This window comes from Prunus avium, chromosome 7, assembly GCF_965620075.1.
Source record: "Prunus avium chromosome 7, drPruAviu1.hap1.1, whole genome shotgun sequence".
Taxonomy (NCBI): domain Eukaryota; kingdom Viridiplantae; phylum Streptophyta; class Magnoliopsida; order Rosales; family Rosaceae; genus Prunus; species Prunus avium.
The window spans coordinates 20,590,770-20,612,729 of record NC_142290.1 but is presented as its reverse complement, the minus strand read 5'-3'; the positions used below and the strand labels follow the sequence as shown (position 1 = coordinate 20,612,729).

The following is a 21,960-nucleotide window of genomic DNA, read 5'->3' as shown; positions in this document are numbered from 1 at the left end:
TATTGTGGTCCCTACATCTAAAGTGCAGTTCTCTTAAAGTACTCTTGCAATTGGTATACACTGCACTAAGGATACAGGCAATCACCATTTCATACCAATTAAGATATATATAACTTTTTTCCATACCTACAAATCCTCTCAAACCCACTTCCCGGAATTGGCTCCGAAACTGGGGCCTCCCCCCAAACCCTACAATCTTTGGGTGGCAGGAAACTTTAGCAAATAGCTAGAGAGGTATCTTGAGGAATCAAACCCCAGACCACGTGGTTGCAAACCACAGCCCTGACCACTGACTAAACTCTCATTGGTCAATGAAAATGTGTAGACCGACCAGAGGATCCCAGACATGTGAACAAATGCCTAAACCGAAATATGTTAATGCTATGGGAGCATGTACAATTGCAGGGGTAACGATTCTTATAGTGCTGTTTGGGGATTTGATAAGCTAATTCCTGTAGATGTCTATTTGCCGGGCTGTCCACCTAAACCGGAGGGGTTCGGTGAAATAGACATGTCTGTGAAGACATGGACTGCCAGCACCTGGACCGAAAGACCACATGAATCTTCACTGTTCTTCGGGATTGGCTTTGGCGATTTAAGAAAACATATACTAATTACAAAAACTGTTTTTTTAATAGGTACACTTTCTCTTTGTAGTATTCTACCTCTTGCTTGTTTTTGGTAGGTATTTTCATTATCTGCTCCAAAATGTTTACCGCGTTACAGAATTTACGTAGCATGCATAACATTCAATGAACAATTTACAGACTCTAGACATATCGACTAAACATATGATAAATATAAGTATGAAAGGCATGGTAGGGTATAAAGGCACATCAAACTACATGTGAACATTAGAATATCTTGACAAGCCTTATAAGAAATCACGACTCTGTGTTCTTACTCTAATATATACAAAAAAGGATTTGTGAAGCTTTTGACTAAAAGGCATAGAAGATGTAGCATACCCCACGACCATTGTCAGCGATGCTCACAGAACCATCTGCAAGTAAAACAACCTCCATCTTTGAAGCAAATCCGGCTTGAGCCTCATCCACAGCATTATCTAATATTTCATAGACCTAAAAGAGCATGATTATAAACTTCTTTATTGACTCAGATGAATCTAGCAAAAGCACATTATTAAAAATGGAAAGATAAAAGTGAGGAAAAACAATACCAAATGGTGAAGACCACGAGGTCCTGTGCTTCCAATACCTGAACATGTTAGACGTTATAGCATCAAGCCAAAACTAAGTCGGAGTGACAGCTTACAAGACCCACTCAACAATTTCCAACAAACATAAACACCTTAATAAACTTACTTATCTGTTTTAAAATGAGGGGCAAAATATGAAAGGGAAAAGCACCTGGGTTGTGGGTTGAACAAGAGGGAGGGAGGGACGAGCAAGAGAGGAAGACGAGAAAGAAGAAGAAGAGGAGGGGAAGTGAGGGTGAAGAGAAGAGTGTGAGAGAAAGCGTAAGGCCATGAAGTGAAGATATGGAGGAGAAGGAGGTCTCAGAAGAAGAAGCGCCATAGGATTTGGTTTTCACTCTGTTTTACTTTCTTTGTCTTTTAGGGGAGCAGATCCTCTCCATGTCCCCTCGCTGAAACGTGTCAACTAAAATAACAAGAAGTTAACTTTATTAACTTTTTATTTGACAATTTTAAAAATTAAAAACTGCCCAATATTGAGCGAGCCAGCGAGCGTCTTCGTCCTCTCTGAGCGAGCGTCATCTCCTCTTTCTAACTTTAGTTACTCGATGTCACGTATTTTGAATAGCTACTCGGTGTCATGTCATTTTCTTAACTTTAGTTACTCGGTTTCACGTCTTTTGTTCTTTGTGCTGTGAGTTTATTAGGCGTATTTGGCGATTTGGGCTGTGAGGTTGCCAAACACTTTGTAAACATCCCAATTTGTTGATAGTGTATGTGTTTGCACATGCTGCTCTTGGAACATACCCAGTTATACCCAATTTGTTAAATCTTTTATTTTCTTGTTTTTACATTTATTTTCTATTATTATCTTTGGGTTAGCAGCACCTGCTTCAGTAGAAATTTATCGATTTCGAAATGTATTGATGCAATTATTTTCTTAAGGCTTGGTGCTTCTAGCACAACACATACAAGTATAAATGCATATAACAACCAACTTAGAAAATTGTAAAGGACAATACTGCTTTATTTGCTTGCATACATATGCCTTCACATGTGCAACTTCTTCTGTACTCTACGATCTTTTCTGCAGATAAGTACCAATGGCTGAGAAAAAATCAAGGACAGCATCTTTCACTTTGTCAAGGAAGTGAAAATAGGCATGCCTCCAAGACCTCTTCATGGCCAAAGTCCCAAAAACTCCCCAAAACCCTGCACAGAAACCTATCACCATGCTGATGACGAACGGTAGCTTTTCAAGTTTACTGTCATCATCATCCTCTCCTCCATCTCCACTTGGAACTTGAGGTGTTTCTTCATTGTCTTGGCAACCAATTGGTAATGGACACCCGCTAAGACCAGCATTACCCGTATAAATTGACGGGTCAACAAAGGTCTGAAACTGGTTACCCGTTGGGATTTTCCCGGACAAGTTATTGTATGACATATTCAAATGATTCAAAAATGTTAAAGAAACCATGCTCTGTGGAATTGAACCTGAAAGTTTGTTCAATGATAGATCAAGAGTTTCTATCAACTCCAGGTTTCCGATATTTGCTGGGATAATTCCTGTCAAATGATTCATGGACAAATTTAAGATGCGCAACTTTATAAGGCTTGTTAGGCCCATAGGTATCTCTCCTGACAATTTATTGTCCGATAGATCAATGCTAGTAACAAGGGCAAGGATGGAGTGATAATCATATACAAACACTCTTCCTTTTGACACTAACTCAAAACTTTTAATGCAACCAAGGGAATAATAGTCAGTGTTCTCATATTTCAAGTGACTCAAATTACCTAAGCAGTGGGGAATATTTCCGGAAAGATTATTGTGTGAGAAGTCCAATAAACGGAGAGCGGAAAGGCCACATAATTTTAAAGGGATGCTTTCCGTAAATGAGTTGGACCTCAAGCTTAAAATCTTTAAAGAGAGCATGCTTTCACCAATGAAAGCTAGAATCGGTCCAAAAAACTTGTTATCACCAAGATCAAGAATTCTCAGGTTAGTGCAGTTTTTCAAGGAAGGAACTTCACCTGAAAAGTTGTTGCTAGAGAGGATCAAGAACTTGAGTGAAGTAAGAGAGCCTAAGGATCTTGGGATTGTACCAGAGAGACTATTGCTTGACAAGTCTATACAACCCAATGATGGCATATTGTTCCAAAAATGAGGAATCTCACCAGAGAGACTGTTGTTTGACAAGTTTATACAAACCAATGATGGCATATTGTTCCAAAAATAAGGAATCTCACCAGACAAGAGGTTATTTGAGATCAATATGAATTGTAATTGGCTTAAATTACCCAAGAACAGGGGAATGCTTCCACTCAAAGAGTTCGTAGAAATGTCTAGATATTTCAAATTGGGCATCACTTGACCAATGTTATGAGGAATTGGCCCTGAAAATAGATTATCTCTAAGATACAGCAAGGAAATGTTTGAGGACCAAAGTGGGAGTGGGCCTTCAAAGCGGTTTGAAGTCAAATCAACATGGGAATCATAGCTGAATCTTAAATTTCCAATCGATTTTGGGATTGAACCCTGAAATGAGTTATACGACAAGTTGAGGAATCTCAAGCTTTTAAGATGTCCCAAAGAATCAGGCAGTTTTCCTGTAAGACTGTTAACTGAGAAATCCAACTTCTCTAGTTTAGTGAGATTAAACAACCAAGGAGGTATCGTGGAGGTGAATTCATTGCCAGAGAGATCAAGAACTGAAAGGGATGTGAAATTGATGGAAGGAAGAGTGAGAGGAAGCATGGGAAGACTACAATGGGGCAAATACAATTCAACTAGTGAAGGGAGCATATTAACAGCGGGAAGCCAATAGGATGTAGTCTTAGTAAGGTTCACTCCTCCCAAGTTAAGGTACTTTAAGGAAGAAAGAGTTGCAAGCCACTGAAGGTCAGTCTCAAGAGTTCCAGAACTCTTAAGATCAAGATAAAGCAACCTTGAGAGGTTTCCAAGATTGGGGGGAATGACTCCAACAAAATATGTACGAGAGAGATTGAGGTATTTCAGTTTCTCTAGTGATCCAATGAAACTTGGAAATTGGACACCTCCAAACAAATTCAAGCTCAAATCCAAGTATTCCAAATCTTTCAAAACAAGCAAAGAAGGGTTGATCTCACCATCAAATCCATGCTCTGTTGGTTCGTAATAATCAAACCAATCACGATTGTGAAGATTGAGCCTGTTGACACGTCCAGTTATGTTGTTGCAGCCTACACCACTCCATTTGCAGCAATCTTCTCCCACCCAAGACGAAAGCCGTCCGGAAGGATCCGTGAGGCCTTGTTTGAGCTTGAGAAGGGCTTTCCTCTCTATATCTATGCATCCCACATTATGATCATCACTGCAGAAACCGAGTTTAATGGTTTCAAGGGATAAAATTCCTGACAGTATAATTAGTGAGACAAGTTGGATGGAAGCACTAACACTGCTGTGACCCATGATTCTTATGCAATGGGATGATCTGTAGGACTAAATATATGAGTCTGCAAGATTAAAATGAGAATTCAGATGGTTGAGCTTTTGTACGCGTCGTCGCGGACACGCTATCTTGTATATAGGATCTCTGGTTCCATATCTATGAAACGACTTCCAAGTCTTTGATGAAGATAAAATACTGACACTGGTACGATCTTGATTTGTGGTGTAAATAGTTCAACCCCACAGCACTTAAGCCAGATAATGACTTTGAAGTCTAAAGTAGCAATTTCAGTCAATGGGATATTTAAGACCACAAATAGGGAGTACAAGTCGGACAAATAATATTAAAAAAAATACTTGCGTCGCATATTTTTCAAATAATCTATTTGATGTAGTCATAGAAGAGTTATTTACATAAACATCGTCTAAGGTTTTTAGTTTTTTCATAAAACACCTTGAGGTTTTAAAAATTACACGAACATCCCCTGAGGTTTTTAATTGTTTTTACAAAACTCCATTTCATTGATTTTTCATCCAAAAAGTGATGATTTTATAAAAAAAAAAAATCTCCGAATGACAACTGATCTAACTAAATATTTGATACAAGTATATGAAATCATATATGAGACTTCCAGATACGTTTTTTATGACGGTATTATTACTTTGAACGATGAGGGAAGAAATTTTCATACAAGGGTTGGATAGCAAATTGTCAAAAATTGGCAACAAATTGTGGACTTTAGCAGCAGCCGTTGTTGACTTTGTTGGCTCAAATTGCACCTACGTGTGTCGATGGTTTCTTCATGATGGCCTTTTGTCTACCACATGCACTAATCTCTCTCTCTCTCTCTCTCTCTCCCCAACAACCCACCACCCTATCAACCTCCACACCCAGCCATTTTCCCCAAACCAATACATGGACAACCTTGATGAGTCCATAGAGTCTAATTCTACTCACAATTTTAGACTTAGATTGTTAAGTTGGTAACAATATATATTGGTGTTGGACTAGATTACTTGTGGCCCTTGATAGTCTATTGTACACCACTTCAAACATAAGCAGGTATTAAACACCAACTGATCTGACTAAATATTTGCTACAGCAAGTAAATGAATTCATATATAAAAGACTTCAAATTTTGTTTGTGATGACGATCTTATTACCTGGAACGATGAGGAAGAATATTTCATACAAGGGTTGGATAGCAAATCCTTGTGAGGCAGCTTATCTCTACCAAATTATGAAGACTGGGAACAAAAGGAAGCATGAGTAACTCTAGCCTTTGTCTGCACAAAATCTTTTTGCCATCAACCCAGTAAACCCATTTTTGGAAAAGGCTAATTAATAGCCTAAAAGCTGTATTGAATTAACGTGAACTTCCTTACCAATATACATTTATGGTATACAGAGTTTTAACATGTCTGCAGCTCCTTGAAAAGCATCTAAGAAACCTCAAGTCAGTTCTTTACAAATTGCCTACCTGGACAAGACAACTTAAATAGATGGAGACGAGCGAAAACTCATGACAAAACCATACAATTTTATTGATTGTAGATCCGAAGAATCGGTGTGGCACCCTTGATGTGGCCATTGTGTCACGGCCGTGTCAATCACCTAGACTTGTGTGCATTCCTGAAAGAAAGAAGAAAACTTTGTTCAGATTGATCAATGGTCTTCTACTCGAAGTAGCTCAAAAACTATCAATCAACTTTCAGCATTTGATATCACACCATGTGATGACCAAAAAAGGAGAAAAAAGGATATCGCGCCATGCATTTTTGTTTGTTTTATATAATCAAGAACTTTGCAAGAACAAGAATGATGGCCTGTTCCACAACTAGTGCATCAGTTTTAGGCCATTCAAGATTATACACAACTATTTACCTAGAAGAAAGTGTATGAGAGCTATTTACAACCCCTCCGGGAGCACTTGAGCGCCGTGCCCTCTGATCAGGCTCCTTGGTGACACGCATAGCAGAGACTTCTTTTTCCATTGCAGCTACTTCTCTCCGCATCTTTTTGGCCTCAACCTCCATTGCTTTGTTAAGTGTATCCACCTTCTTTGCCAACATCTATTTGATTCCACACAAGAAACAAGTTAAGAGCAAAACAAAAGTGGAGAGAGATTGCAAAATTAATGAGATAGGTCCTACTAGCTAACCTCAATTGCATCATCCTTGTCCTTGAGGGTTTGATCTTTCTCATGGCAACCTTTCCTCAAAGATACGACCTCTTTCTGTAACATATCACACAGCACTCCAGAAACATAATCTTCATGCTCTGTCCTGGATTGTTCAACCAAAGATCCATTTGCCCTCTCCTCATGTCTACCAATTGTCTCATCCATCTGAGTCTGATCACTGGCACTGTTTGTGTTATCTTTCCCAGTTGCATCTGGGACTAGCTTATCTCTGTCTAGCAATCTACTACCACCATCAAACGATCTAGATGAACTCTTGGTTTGTTTCAATATTGCAGTAGCAGTGTTGGAACGGTTGAAACCAGATTGTAAATTTGATTTTGTCCTAGATAGATAGCCATTAGAGGACGCTATAGAGAAGTTCTCAGCTCCACCAAGAGACTGAGACCTTGAAGGCCCATTGCTGATGATTCTTGCATCTGAGGATGGGCGGGATTTTCCATTCGATGCTTTAAACTTTTCCTCCAAAACCTTGAATCTTAGTTGGTATTTTTCCTAAGAAATCAATTAATGCTCAACTGTTAAGAAGAGGCTTAAACACATAATAGGAAACAGTTACCCTTACTTGTCAGAGCAGACTAAATTCAAAACAGTTAGCCTACCTTTAATTGTGCTTCTGCCTTTGCAGTACGCTCAGCTACTGCCAGTTTGTCTCGAAGTTGTTGCATTTCTCCCTACAAAAATCATGTCAAATATTTCATTTTAAATCTCAAATAAAATTAACTATTCCTTTCCTGATCTGTTTTCAGTTCCACCGCCGCTTCTTAAGGCAAAATAAACCATCTTAGAACGACGGCACGCACACACGCGCGCACATCCCGTTTTCTAGCAACTACTCAAAAGCACTGTCTGTCTTAAGAATGTTGAATAAAAGAATAGATGAAAATACAAATTGAGGTCATAGTATTGCAGAAGGAAAGTATATACCTCCTGCCTTGCAAGCTTAAGCTCTGCTTCCAGCATGAACTCTTCGAAGTGTAGCTTGCGCTGCAAATTGTGCAGCATGAACTCTTCGAAGTGTGGCTTCCGCTCCAAAGCTGCTTTTTTTCTCATCATTTATTTTCTTAATCTCAAGATTCTGCAAATCATAGTATACAAATTATATTGCAAACAGAAATGCATTTGTTGGTTACAGAACTAGTAACCACTGGGTAATATAGCAGACTGAAGGTTTCAGCTTTTAAGTATAAAATATTAACATATAAGACTATCAAATCTCATATTGGTTGTACAGAAGTTCCACTTACAGACATTTTCTTATAGATATCAAACAGCTTGCACATTTTCTCAGTATGTAGACTCACAATCAGTCACAAAAAAAAAATCCTGCCTAACTCAAATGAAATGCATATACTAAATTGTTTGCAGTATTTAAAATAAGTACAATATATTTTTTGCATGGAAATAGATTGCTCTTTAATTTTAAGCAAATTGTTATAAGAAAATAAAAATCAACGCAATTGCTAATGCAAATAGAAGCACAACTTCGGCTTTATAAGCAAAATAGAGTACCTCTTCCACCGCCTTCTCTTTAAGGCGCTCTGAATTCCTCACAGACTTGATTTCCCCAACAGCATCTCCCAATTCCCCATCTTTATCTGTTATTTCATTTCATAAATTAAAAAACGTATATATCAGTCAAATTTGACCTTATAATTATAAAGTACACGAACTATAATTATAAGTAAGAAATTTCTTTTTAGGAAAAAGAAAAAATAGTCAAACAATATGGTAGAATATTTTCAGATATATTTCATTCTCCGAAAGGAGGTATTTATAATACAAGGTTACAAACCCTAGTAGGGTTTAACTAGGAAATAAGTGGTATCCTAATTACATAATATCTATACAAAAGGAAATAAATAAAATAATATCCTAATATAACAGGGATATCTCGCTGACACTCCCCCTCAAGTTGGAGCAAAGACGTCACTCATGCCCAACTTGTCAAGCGAGTTGAGAAAGATACTTGTAGAAACAGCTTTAGTAAGAATATCAGCTAACTGATACTCAGAACGGATGAAGGGGAAGGACACAATCTCCCCATCCAACTTTTCTTTAATGAAATTTCAATCAACCTCCACATGCTTTGTACGGTCATGTTGTACAGGGTTATGAGCAATTGCAATCGCAACCGTATTGTCACAATATAAATCCATGGGTTTCTTAGGCCCAAAACCAAGGTCTCTCAACAATCTCCTCAACCATAAGAACTCAGATACACCATGGGCCATTCCCCAATACTCGGCCTCAGCACTAGATCGAGACACCACCTTTTGTTTCTTGCTCCTCCACGTAACAAGATTGCCACCAACAAACATAAAATACCCAGATGTCGAACGCCTATCTGTAGCTGAACCTGCCCAATCAGCATCTGTGTACCCTTATCTGTATGACCATACTTGGAAAAATTAACCCCTTGCCAAGAGTGCCTTTGAGGTATCTCAAAATACGTGTCACGGCACCCATATGGTCTTCACTAGGTGAGTGCATAAATGTTGCATTCCTAAGAGGACACAAATTAATGTGCAAACAACCAATTAAAAATACCCGCAAGTGCACGAATCTATTGAAGTATAGATTATGTAAGTACGGGGTCGATCCCACGAAGAACTTGTCGGCTTCCTATAAGTTCTAATTTGAGTACGTAAAGAATACTAATTTAACACACCACAAATGCACAAATGCAAATTGGAAACTAAAAATGAGTAAAGAAATGTAAAAGAAATGAAACAACACAAGAAAACTAAAGAAAAACACAAACAGCACTTTTTATCACCCTTTTATCACCTATGAACAGTGCTAAAGCGACCGGTCGTGAGGCAGAAGAGACCGGTCGTTTTTGGGCAGAGTCGAAACTCAAATTTTGACGTGAAAAGCGACCGGTCGTCAGGTAAAAGCGACCGGTCGTTTTTGGGCAGATTCGTTTTCTCTGTTTTTCAGTTTCGACCTCTGTTCAGTGTTTTGCCTATAACTTTCCAACCGTACGTCCAAAATTCACGTTCTTTATACGGTTGGATTCAGCACAGAAAATGCAAGAACAAAACGCGGACCAAAAGTCCAAAACAGTTACGAAAATAAACAGAATTCAGTAAACAAGACACACAATGTAACAAACACACAACTCACACACACATTGGGGGGGGGGTTTTGGTTTGGTTCAAGTGACCTAATTCTATTGCATGAAAGTAAATGGACTTTGAATTTAAATGAGAATGGCAGAGATGAATTATCAGAATGTGAAAGTACCAAGTAACAAACACTAGGGTTTCGGAATCCACCCTAAACAATTCTACCCATGTTCATGAATACTCAAATGATGAACTCTAAACATGTTGATGAAAATGTTCGCAATCAAGACCATGGGTCGTGGCTCAAGATGCATTGATCCTCTCTAATATACGTAAAGTGCATGGTTCGTGCTACAATACTTGTGCCCTCCCCATAACCGAACCTAGGTATGGTTCGTACTTCGATTCAATTACAAGGAGAACCCATTAAGTTCAAAGAGAATATGAACATCACAAGAATCCTAATAGCATGGTGTTTACATTAGGTATTCAAGAAACCAATTCACATGGATGATTCTTACTTCATCCATTTATTGCTTAGGATAACATGAAGATACACATAATCCCAACAATCTCAAGAAGCATGCTTTCAAAGATGGCCAACCAAGGAAAAACACACATCAAGGATAGATTAATTTGGTGAATTGGAATTCATCAACAATATCTAGAAATTCATACACTCAAGCATCAAAACAATAAGGTAATCATGTTTAGGGCTTCAACCCAAGCCCTAGCTATGGAGTTTAGTTGCTCATACTTATTCCAAATACAAATTCAAAATAAAATTAGAAAGAGTTTACAGATTTTGAGAAAATGATGAAAGCTTCACGGTCATCAATGGTGGAAGCTTTCTTCTCCACTTTGCTTGGCTGCACCTTGGCTTCTCCTAGCTCCAAGCTCTCCAAAATCTGCTCTCAATGTGTAGAATGATAGAATGAATTGGCTACCCACGTTCAAAACCTCTCCCACTTCAGATTGCAATTAACTTTCCATTGCCCATCAATTTCCAGCTCACAAATATAATATAAAACTCATACTTTAGTTAAAGCCTTTGCCCTTGTCCCCTTTGCCATGATGAAGCCTTGACTTCACAAAGATGCCAAAAGCTTCAGAAAATATCTCATTTGCAAAGGTAATTCCTTGTTACCAAGAGTTATGGTAACAAGAAATTAAGATGACACAAAGGAGGTAAAAGCTGGCCAAATCCGGATTTCCAGAGATGTGGTAACATGCTGGATTGGTTGGATAGGCAATACTTGTCCAATGGAGCTCAAATTTGGATATGTTGTAGTTAACATCCATTGGAACAAGTCTCATGAAGATCATGACCTCATCCGAGCACCAGAGCATGTTGATCCCAGGCCAAGAAGTTGACCTACGAAAATGAACAAAAACAGAATTTATGACTAATAATGCACTTTTAGCTCATTTTCATCCCAACCAAGGTAAAACCTATTAAAACACAAAAAAGAAGTAAAAAGCTATAAAATGTCAAGAACTAACTCAAAATAGTGGGTGAATAACATGAAAAATCATGTGTAAAAATGAACCGAACAAACTTCCCAAACTTATCTTTTGCTAGTCCTCGAGCAAAACAGAAACTAAAACAAGACTCGAAACAAAACTTTCCGAACACTTTCCAAAGAGAGAGTGACTTATGCAACTGACTCAAAAGTTTTCACAAGAAAAACTCGGTTTAGACATCATTCACAAGGCAGCAAAGTTCAGAACACAACATGCTCAAGTGTAGTAGTGTGATAGCCAAATGGAACTCATTCTCCAATTTCAGTTTTCACACAACTTCAAAAATCATACCAAGCACAAATGTAACTTCAAATCTCACCAAAGTTGTCCTCTCACAAATGAATCACTCGGAAGAGGGTTACAATGCATCACTCAATAATAAATATGAGAATAGAGTTAAACCATACGGGACTTAACTCACAATTAGCAAGATGAAAAACATGCATGAATATGATCTCAAGAAGGATGCTAAACACTTAAAAGAAGAATGTGTGCAAATCAACCACATGACATTTAGGATCAATTTAGGTCTTTATTATAGGTTGTAATGGGGCTAAGGGTGCAAGGTGAGTACGAAATGAAGGATATGGATACAACAAAGTCCAAGGAACTCACAATGTAAGAGCATATAATCGTTGACTAAAAGACTTTGAAACATCACGCTTGAGATTTTCACTCATTTTTTTTTTATTTTTTTATATATGTGATCAATTAGACCACAAAGCCTTATACCTTCACTAATTATGATTCACACTCTTTCCTTCCATTCGAACAACCAAGAAACATGGAATTGAATTTGAAACCATTGCCATTTAACCACAACTTTTCTCTTTTCTTTCACCCTTGAGTGAAGTACTCTTTTTTTTTTTTTCTTTTTTTTTTTTTTCATTAGAATGTAATAACCCTTCCCAAACTTAGCATGAAAAACACATCTACATTAAAGCTCACGAGTTCCTTAGAAAGGTAAATTCTTGTTTTTCAGGCTAAGGCTAGAAGTAATAATTGGTTACTTGAAAGAAAAGGCATACATATAGGCTCAAGGTGGTTAACAATGGAAAATCATGCATAAGCATGCATAGGGTTAGCTTGAAAGGCACAAACGGTCCAAAGAGGGCCTTAATATCATTTCTCAAATGTCATGTAATCAAATTGCACAATAATGAGTGACTTTTAAGTGCTCAACCAAATCAATGAATAATGAGATCAAACAACAACTCAGATGACAAGAAAAATAAGAATATGTGTATAACACTCATGAATTGAAGCACAAGGCTCAAAGCTCACATTATATGGTTATACAAGTCTAATTCATGCTTGATACAATTCTTTGGATCATGCAAGTCCCTCAACTAGAGAATTATGAAACAAATGGCAAGTGCGAAGAGGGTTTCAAACATATCATGCTAGAACGATGCCATTTAGTGAATAACAATTTTTTTTTTTTTTTTAAACATTCATTTTCAATCAAGTCATTTAAACATTCATCACAATCTCATCATATATGTCCGGAAAGTGACTTGAAAACAAAAAGACTCAAAACTGAAAAGAAAACAGAACAAAATAAGGCAAGAATTTAAGCGAAACGAAAAAGACTTGCTATCCCTTCCCAAACTTAGAAATAAACATTGTCCTCAATGTTAAAGAATTTAGGCATCAACAACGTTATAACAAGAATTAAAAGGAATAAAGCAAGTAAATACAAGAACAAACAAGAAATACAATTACAACACAGTTGCAAAAACAAAAACAAAAACGAAACCAAACAGAAACAAATAAAACAGTAAGCCCTAACAACAGTCTTACACATGCAGAAATCCAACCCAATGAAACGCACAAACCAAATGAAAGCCCAACCCAAACGAAAGCCCAAAAGTGAAGAAAGTAAATAAAACAAAGAAACCAAGTCAGAAGCACAAAGAGCGAGGACTCAGAAAAATAGAAAAAGTGGGCCCTGATGTCTCGGCACCTGTGAGTCACGGGATACAAAGTCAGAGACGTGTCGACAAGCAGAGGTCCCTCTCACGTCCCAAAGCCAGAATTATTGGCTTCATAGGAAGGCGTGACGACTTTCGTTTCTCAAAAGCGCTGAAAGGCGGAACTATAATTAAAGGGGTTGGGGACCAGGTGAGGTGACCTAAGGGGATAGGCCGTAAGGGCCGCGCAAAACGCAGAAGCGCAGTGGCTAGGGTTACGTAAAAAACTAACTCTATAAAAGAAGAAGAGAAAGAGTTGGGGAAAAACACACAAACGTAGAAACACACAAAAGAGAAAAGAAAGACAAAAGAAAAGAAAGTTCAAATGGCCTCTTCCTATCCATTCTCGTTGGATCTCAACCTAGCTCCACCGACTCAGACTCGGGGCCAAGCAGTGGCACCAGTGTGGATGCCCTACTTTGCCTCTGCACGGGGGCACGTGACAGTGAATGACTCGATACTGCTGGACAACGATGTTGCCCTTGGAGTTGCTAGAAATCTAGTAACTCCCAAGGATATACGGGTGCTGGGATCAAGGGATGACAACCGGGTCGTGAGCGATGCTCTGGCACTAAGCGTGCAAAGCTCGGCAACAGTCGCAAGTGTGGGTCATCGCCTAATTGCGAAGTCCCATGAGGTAGAGGTGCTGAGAGGTCAGTTGGCGGCGGAGCGAAGTATGGTGGAAGAATGCCAGAGTATTATTAAAAGCTTAAAAAGGGAAAGGGCAAGGATAGTGGAGGTGAATCGACACCAGCTGGAGGCGTTGCGGGAAGAGAACAAAAATCTCTCAAAGATGGTAAGTGTTTACGCCCATGACATGAGAAAGCAGCTGGAGGACCTGGACCAACCGGGTAAACGCAAGAAAACAGATCGCGAGAGTAGGTACGCTCAAGCTAAGAGTGCGATCTTTGGGAGCTCGAGTGATGAGCCCCAAGAGGCTGTGCGTGAAGCCCCGGAAGAGGATAGCCATAGAGCTAAACTCAAAGGTCCAATGGTCGAGACACCGAGCACTGTGAAAGAATGATTTCTAATGTATTAGTGGTGTGCCTGGTTGTCTTTGCCCTTTCCGTGTATTTTTTTATTTTTATTTTATTTTATTTTATTTTTAAATTTTAAATTTCTCGTTTCCGGAAATAAAAAGAAAAGAAAGTTGCAAAAGACAAAGAAGAAAAACAAAACGCACTTCCCCAAACCGGAATAAAAGGAATGCGACAAACGAAAAAAACACAAATCACATTCCCCAACTGAAATAAAACAAAAACGACAAACTGAAAAGAAATCAAAACATAATGCACCAGAAAACAGGGAGGAAAAGAAAGCGAAGCGAAAGTAGAAATGCTTCCCCTTTTAACCGGACGCAACCGCAAATTGCGCAGGAAATGCAAAGTGGTGTCGGCTCCCTTATGAGCATATGGCTATTTAAACCACTTCTCGGTTGAAAGAAGGAGCATCCTGCATTTCAACCTGCAAACTCAAGAAAAACCATCAAAAAGCTCAGACAGAAAAATCAATGGCATCCCCAGATATGCTTGTTGATGACCTTAACCTTGAGTTGTCCCTTGCACCACCAAATGCCCAGACACGGGCTCCTCCAAACCCTATCTTCCCAAATTCCTCATACCACCATGGCTCAGCCTCAAACTTCTCTGAGGTGGTGCCGCGAAGGGCAGTAATGCCGGAGGGCATGACTGTCAGCAGACTTACAGTTGCAGATCATCTGCATGTGGCGCAGAGGTCTGACCAGATGGCAGTGGACGAGTCCCACAATCTAACCGTGCTCAACGCGGTCTCGGCCACAAATTTGGGTATGCGCCTACTGGCGAGAACACGAGAGTGCGGGGCACTGAGTGAGGAGGTGGCGGCCCTGAAAGCTCTGGTGGCGGACCTGCAGAAGCGGCTCTACAGTGCCAACCAGCATGTAGAGATGCTGCAAAAAAGGAATGAAGATCATGTAGAGCTGCTGCAGATCCTACAAGCAAGAACAGACAGAGGCAATTAGCAGAAGCCTCTAGTGGCGCAAAATGCAACAAAGAACATGTGATTAGGAATTTAATGTACGCATTTCATTATTGTGTTTGTAATCACATGTTATGAAATAGAATAAGCATTCACGCCCAATTCTGATTGTGCATTAATGAATTGAAAACACTTCCCAAACTTATATGAAACACTGTTTATAACTGATGGAGATTTAAGATTAAACAATGCCATATAGAAAAATTGGGATGAACAAAAAGAAAATAAACAACCACAAACTACAATAAAGAAGAAAAACAAAGAAAAACAAGTTAGAAACACAAACAAGTAAAGGAAAGCAAAAGTAAGAAAAACAAAGAGAAACAACAAGAAAATCCTAATTACCTTGGTTGGAAAATTGTAACCCTAACTCAAAAGAATAAAAAAAAATTAAAATAAAATAAAAGCAAGTTTGGGTCTAGAGAAACTCCACTTTGAAGCGATTAGGACGACAACAAACTTCTTCTATTCACCTTGGGTTGCCTCCCAAGAAGCGCTAAGTTTAAAGTCTTTTGCCGGACTTCCAACATACTGTGGTCACTTGGGAGGTTTTGGCTCAATCGCCTCCTTGTGCCGAACATGAAGTTTCTTCAAATCTCTTTGCCATCTAATCAACCCATTTCGTATTCTTTTCTTTTTATGCGCATGAGTAGATTTCAAAAGCAATTTTAAGCGCTCTTCAATACGTGGATTAGATGGAGGAGGCACATATTCAGGATTAGGTAGCCTTTTCACTTGAGTAGAAAGGATGGCATTGAACATGTGATTGGTGCTTGGAACATGGATGTTCAGCTTGTCTTCCTCTAGTACTTCAAAAACAGAATAAGGCATTAGATTAATTGAAGCACCTAAATCAATTAAAGATTTCTCAAACAATTTATCACCAATTACACATGGAATTGTGAAACTTCCTGGATCTTCCAACTTGGGAGGAAGCTTCCTTTGCAAAACAATAGAAACCTCTTCCGTTAGTGCAACTGTTTCATCATCTTTGAAGTTCCTCTTGTTGGTATAAAGATCCTCCAAGAGAGGAATGTTGACTTGCACCTTCCTACAAGTTTCCAATATGTCCTTGGCATGTTGAATTTTTTTGGAACTCATAAGCCTGTGAGGAAAAGGAGCACGTAAGATTTCTTCATCAGTAGGTTCACGACTTACCTTCTCCTTTCTTGCCCTTCTTGCAAGTTCATGCTTTGGGATCCATTCGGATGAAGAAGCTGCTTGTTTATCTTTCTCTTTGTTGCTTTCATCCTTTTCTTTAGGCTCAGTCACTTGTTCAACCTGCATGTCATCAACATTGTGAATCAAATTTTTAGAACCATCAATTTCACCAATTACCTTACCAGTTCTCAAGATAACTGCTTGAACATGCTCATGCCCGGTTGGTATCACTGTTTGGTTAGGCATCATCCCAACTTCCCTTTGACTCAAAGCTATAGCAATTTGCCCCACTTGATTTTCTAGATTGGCAATGGCCTTATTCATTTTCTGCATGTGGGTATCATTCCTCTGCATGTGAGTGTCATTCCTCTGCATGATGAAATTATCTGTGTTTCTAACCATTGAAGCAACAATTTCTTCCAAAGTCGGTCCTTGAGGTTGTTGGTAAGATTGTGGTGGAGTGTAATGTTGAGGTTGACCATAAGGTGGACAAGTATTATGTTGGCCTTGATATGGTTGATATGACCCTTGTTGAAAATTTGGATTGTCGGTCCACCAGAAGTTTGAATGATTTCTCCACTCCGGATTGTATGTTTGTCGGAAATATTCATTCATAGGCAACTCATTATGAAATGAGCCAAAAACATTTGCTTCCTCCATCACAAATTTATTGGAGTATTCTTACATAGTAAGTTCCACAATTTCAGTTGCGGCTGCCATTGGAGATGGTGGAGATGACTCCTCGGATGTTCCTGTAAGAAAACGAAACAAAAACAAATCAAGATAAAATAAAACAACAATCAATAAACAAAAATAAAACTAAGTACTCTAAACATACTCAAACAAAACAGATAAGCAACCGTGCCAGTTCCCCGGCAACGGCGCCAAAAATTGTTGCATTCCTAAGAGGACACAAATTAATGTGCAAACAACCAATTAAAAATACCCGCAAGTGCACGAATCTATTGAAGTATAGATTATGTAAGTACGGGGTCGATCCCACGAAGAACTTGTCGGCTTCCTATAAGTTCTAATTTGAGTACGTAAAGAATACTAATTTAACACACCACAAATGCACAAATGCAAATTGGAAACTAAAAATGAGTAAAGAAATGTAAAAGAAATGAAACAACACAAGAAAACTAAAGAAAAACACAAACAGCACTTTTTATCACCCTTTTATCACCTATGAACAGTGCTAAAGCGACCGGTCGTGAGGCAGAAGAGACCGGTCGTTTTTGGGCAGAGTCGAAACTCAAATTTTGACGTGAAAAGCGACCGGTCGTCAGGTAAAAGCGACCGGTCGTTTTTGGGCAGATTCGTTTTCTCTGTTTTTCAGTTTCGACCTCTGTTCAGTGTTTTGCCTATCACTTTCCAACCGTACGTCCAAAATTCACGTTCTTTATACGGTTGGATTCAGCACAGAAAATGCAAGAACACAACGCGGACCAAAAGTCCAAAACAGTTACGAAAATAAACAGAATTCAGTAAACAAGACACACAATGTAACAAACACACAACTCACACACACATTGGGGGGGGGGGTTTTGGTTTGGTTCAAGTGACCTAATTCTATTGCATGAAAGTAAATGGACTTTGAATTTAAATGAGAATGGCAGAGATGAATTATCAAAATGTGAAAGTACCAAGTAACAAACACTAGGGTTTCGGAATCCACCCTAAACAATTCTACCCATGTTCATGAATACTCAAATGATGAACTCTAAACATGTTGATGAAAATGTTCGCAATCAAGACCATGGGTCGTGGCTCAAGATGCATTGATCCTCTCTAATATACGTAAAGTGCATGGTTCGTGCTACAATACTTGTGCCCTCCCCATAACCGAACCTAGGTATGGTTCGTACTTCGATTCAATTACAAGGAGAACCCATTAAGTTCAAAGAGAATATGAACATCACAAGAATCCTAATAGCATGGTGTTTACATTAGGTATTCAAGAAACCAATTCACATGGATGATTCTTACTTCATCCATTTATTGCTTAGGATAACATGAAGATACACATAATCCCAACAATCTCAAGAAGCATGCTTTCAAAGATGGCCAACCAAGGAAAAACACACATCAAGGATAGATTAATTTGGTGAATTGGAATTCATCAACAATATCTAGAAATTCATACACTCAAGCATCAAAACAATAAGGTAATCATGTTTAGGGCTTCAACCCAAGCCCTAGCTATGGAGTTTAGTTGCTCATACTTATTCCAAATACAAATTCAAAATAAAATTAGAAAGAGTTTACAGATTTTGAGAAAATGATGAAAGCTTCAAGGTCATCAATGGTGGAAGCTTTCTTCTCCACTTTGCTTGGCTGCACCTTGGCTTCTCCTAGCTCCAAGCTCTCCAAAATCTGCTCTCAATGTATAGAATGATAGAATGAATTGGCTACCCACGTTCAAAACCTCTCCCACTTCAGATTGCAATTAACTTTCCATTGCCCATCAATTTCCAGCTCACAAATATAATATAAAACTCATACTTTAGTTAAAGCCTTTGCCCTTGTCCCCTTTGCCATGATGAAGCCTTGACTTCACAAAGATGCCAAAAGCTTCAGAAAATATCTCATTTGCAAAGGTAATTCCTTGTTACCAAGAGTTATGGTAACAAGAAATTAAGATGACACAAAGGAGGTAAAAGCTGGCCAAATCCGGATTTCCAGAGCTGTGGTAACATGCTGGATTGGTTGGATAGGCAATACTTGTCCAATGGAGCTCAAATTTGGATATGTTGTAGTTAACATCCATTGGAACAAGTCTCATGAAGATCATGACCTCATCCGAGCACCAGAGCATGTTGATCCCAGGCCAAGAAGTTGACCTACGAAAATGAACAAAAACAGAATTTATGACTAATAATGCACTTTTAGCTCATTTTCATCCCAACCAAGGTAAAACCTATTAAAACACAAAAAAGAAGTAAAAAGCTATAAAATGTCAAGAACTAACTCAAAATAGTGGGTGAATAACATGAAAAATCATGTGTAAAAATGAACCGAACAATAAACTAACTCACTACACTTACTGCATATGCAATGTCAGGACATGTATGAGCCAAATAAATTAATTTTCCCACAAGCCGTTGATAGCGCTCCGTATCAGTAGGAGCTTGATCAAGATACAACCCCAACTTGTGATTCTGTTCACTAGGGTTTACAATCCAACATTCCGGTTTCTGCAAGTAAGTCCAAAACATACTTTCTTTGGGACAAAAAAATATCATGCTTAGATCTAGCAACTTCAATTCCAAGAAAGTATTTCAAGTCACCTAATGAATTCCAAGAAAGTATTTCAAGTCACCTAATGAATTCATCTCAAACTCAAACGCAAGATATTTCTGAAGACTCTGTATTTCTACCTGATCATCTCCAGTTACAATCATATCATCAACATAAATTATTAAAGCTGTCAATTTACCTTTGCGACGTTTCAGAAACAAAGTATGATCCGAGTTACTTTGTAGATACCCAGACTTCCTCATAGATGCAGCAAACCTCCCGAACCAAGCTCTTGGAGACTGCTTTAATCCATACAAGGATTTCCGTAGCTTGCACACCACACCCTCCTTAGAGGTCACAGGGATACCTGGCGGAAGATCCATGTATATTTCTTCCATGAGGTTGTTGAGGCCCAAAAATCCAGGGCTAGGCCCAAAAAATATTCCTGGCCCAGGGTGATACATTATTGAGAAAAAAAAACCCGGTTAAAGCACACGAAAGTTCGTCATATGCGCTTACACACATATCACACCAAGCAAATAAGCAACACGTCATTCTACAAGCTTAAATGGGCCCAAGCCAAGCAAATGCCCTGGGCTTGCTGAGAAGGTTGTGGTATGGATGGTTATGAGCACTCACAAGGCCCATTGAGGGTTCAAGGGATGGAAAGTTTTGGGCCTGCTTGAGAGCCCTAAAACTCAAGCCCATCTCTTGGGCCCAAGCACATGGGTAAGCATGAGAGAGAGAAAAGTGATCCAATGCCTTAGGAAAATATCTCATAGTCTGCTGCCACACTTAGACAATCTCACGTTAGTTAAAACACCCAAAATAAAGCAAATCGGCTACTTCCAGCAGCTTGACAAAAACATGCAGGCCGCTAGAAAGAAAGTACCAATAACCCGATACTTGTGAACAAAGCCCAGCCCAGATCCTTGTTAAAAACCTAGCATCGTATTCCACCCTTGTCAAAGCTCCAGAACCAAGTCAAACAGAGGTCATCGTAAAAACCAACGGAAATCCATAGGACAGGAGGAATACCCATTGGACAAACGACTCCATCCACTCTCCTTTTCCTCTGCGAGCTCTAATGGGGAAACCAAGGAGAAAAGTGGGTGGCGCCTCAACCACATGAAGAGGTCCAGTTGCGTAGAAATCTTGGAACCCCAAAGGATTTGTTACCCATGTGCTCTGGTTAAAGAAATTTCACCAAAAGGGAGTGAATGGAAAGAAGCAAAGGAAAAGTGGGAATGGAGGATCGATAGAATTAGGGTTCTAAGAGCCTATAAAAGGGAGCTTTCTCTACCTAGCAAAACAACCACATTCAGAGAGCAAGATTCATCTCTCATCCCTGAAACCTCTGCAATTTCGAGCCCCATTCCTCTATCTCTTCCCATTTTCTCTTCTGGTAAATCATCCAGAGCACGATCAAGCTTTGTCAAGCGGCTGAGAATTTACTCAAGACACCCCATTCTCTATTTCCATCTCTACCTCTCTTCCTTAGTCAAAAATCTCTTCAGATCTCTCTCCCCCTTGCCCTGAATATTTGTTTCCATAAGAAATTCAAGCTTTTGTCTCTCTCTCAGATTGCTAAACTTGTGAAGGCTTAGCTCCCATGCCACAAGCTCCTCAAGCCAAGCCAATCCATTGCTAATCTGTCACGTTTATTTGGTTGATTAGTAAAAGAATCCAAGGTGTTTTCTAAGGTTGTCACTACTCCTTTCAAAACTCTCTTGGAGCCCTGTCTTTGAACTCAGAAACAGGGGCAATCTCCTCCGTTCATCCTTTACAGCAGCCCAAGCCCATTCGTCTGGCTGCTGGAAGAAAAAGACCCCCACAGAGGTCACCAGGGAGGAATGCATTTTTGACATCAAATTGTAACAGCGGCCAATCATGGTTAGCAGCTAAGGACAAGAGTACATGCACAGTATTGAGCATTTCTACTGGAGCAAAAGTCTCCGTGAAATTTACTCCATAGGTCTGAGTATACCATTTTGCTACCAATCTTGCCTTATAACGGTCAATAGACCCATCAGCCTTGTGCTTCAAAGTAAACACTCATCTGCACCCAACTGCCTTTTTTCCTTTTAGTAGAGGAACGAACTCCCAAGTGGCATTCTTGTTCAAGGCTTCCATCTCAATATGCATTGCATCTACCCAATTTTGATCAGATAGAGCATCCTGCAAC

General features: G+C 39.1%; 2 protein-coding genes across 3 annotated transcripts; both read right to left on the bottom strand.

Annotated features, from left to right (window-relative positions):
- Positions 1-2,050: 2,050 nt before the first annotated feature.
- LOC110744524 (receptor-like protein EIX2) lies at positions 2,051-4,777 on the bottom strand. Of its 2 annotated transcripts, XM_021944517.2 has the most exons (2): positions 3,194-4,777; positions 2,051-2,725 (listed from the first exon to the last, which is right to left on the bottom strand). In XM_021944517.2, the coding sequence occupies exons 1-2, from the start codon at positions 4,608-4,610 to the stop codon at positions 2,232-2,234; spliced, it is 1,911 nt and encodes a 636-aa protein (XP_021800209.2). In that variant the 5' UTR covers positions 4,611-4,777; the 3' UTR covers positions 2,051-2,231. The 2 variants fall into 2 exon arrangements, with proteins under 2 accessions (XP_021800209.2, XP_021800207.2); XM_021944515.2 differs by having other exon boundaries at positions 2,051-4,776.
- A 1,174-nt stretch (positions 4,778-5,951) lies between these two features.
- Positions 5,952-7,502, bottom strand: LOC110745458 (microtubule-associated protein 70-1-like). Its single transcript, XM_088244231.1, has 4 exons — positions 7,393-7,502; positions 6,752-7,285; positions 6,475-6,662; positions 5,952-6,222 (listed from the first exon to the last, which is right to left on the bottom strand). The coding sequence occupies exons 1-4, from the start codon at positions 7,456-7,458 to the stop codon at positions 6,201-6,203; spliced, it is 810 nt and encodes a 269-aa protein (XP_088100357.1). The 5' UTR covers positions 7,459-7,502; the 3' UTR covers positions 5,952-6,200.
- Positions 7,503-21,960: the final 14,458 nt, after the last annotated feature.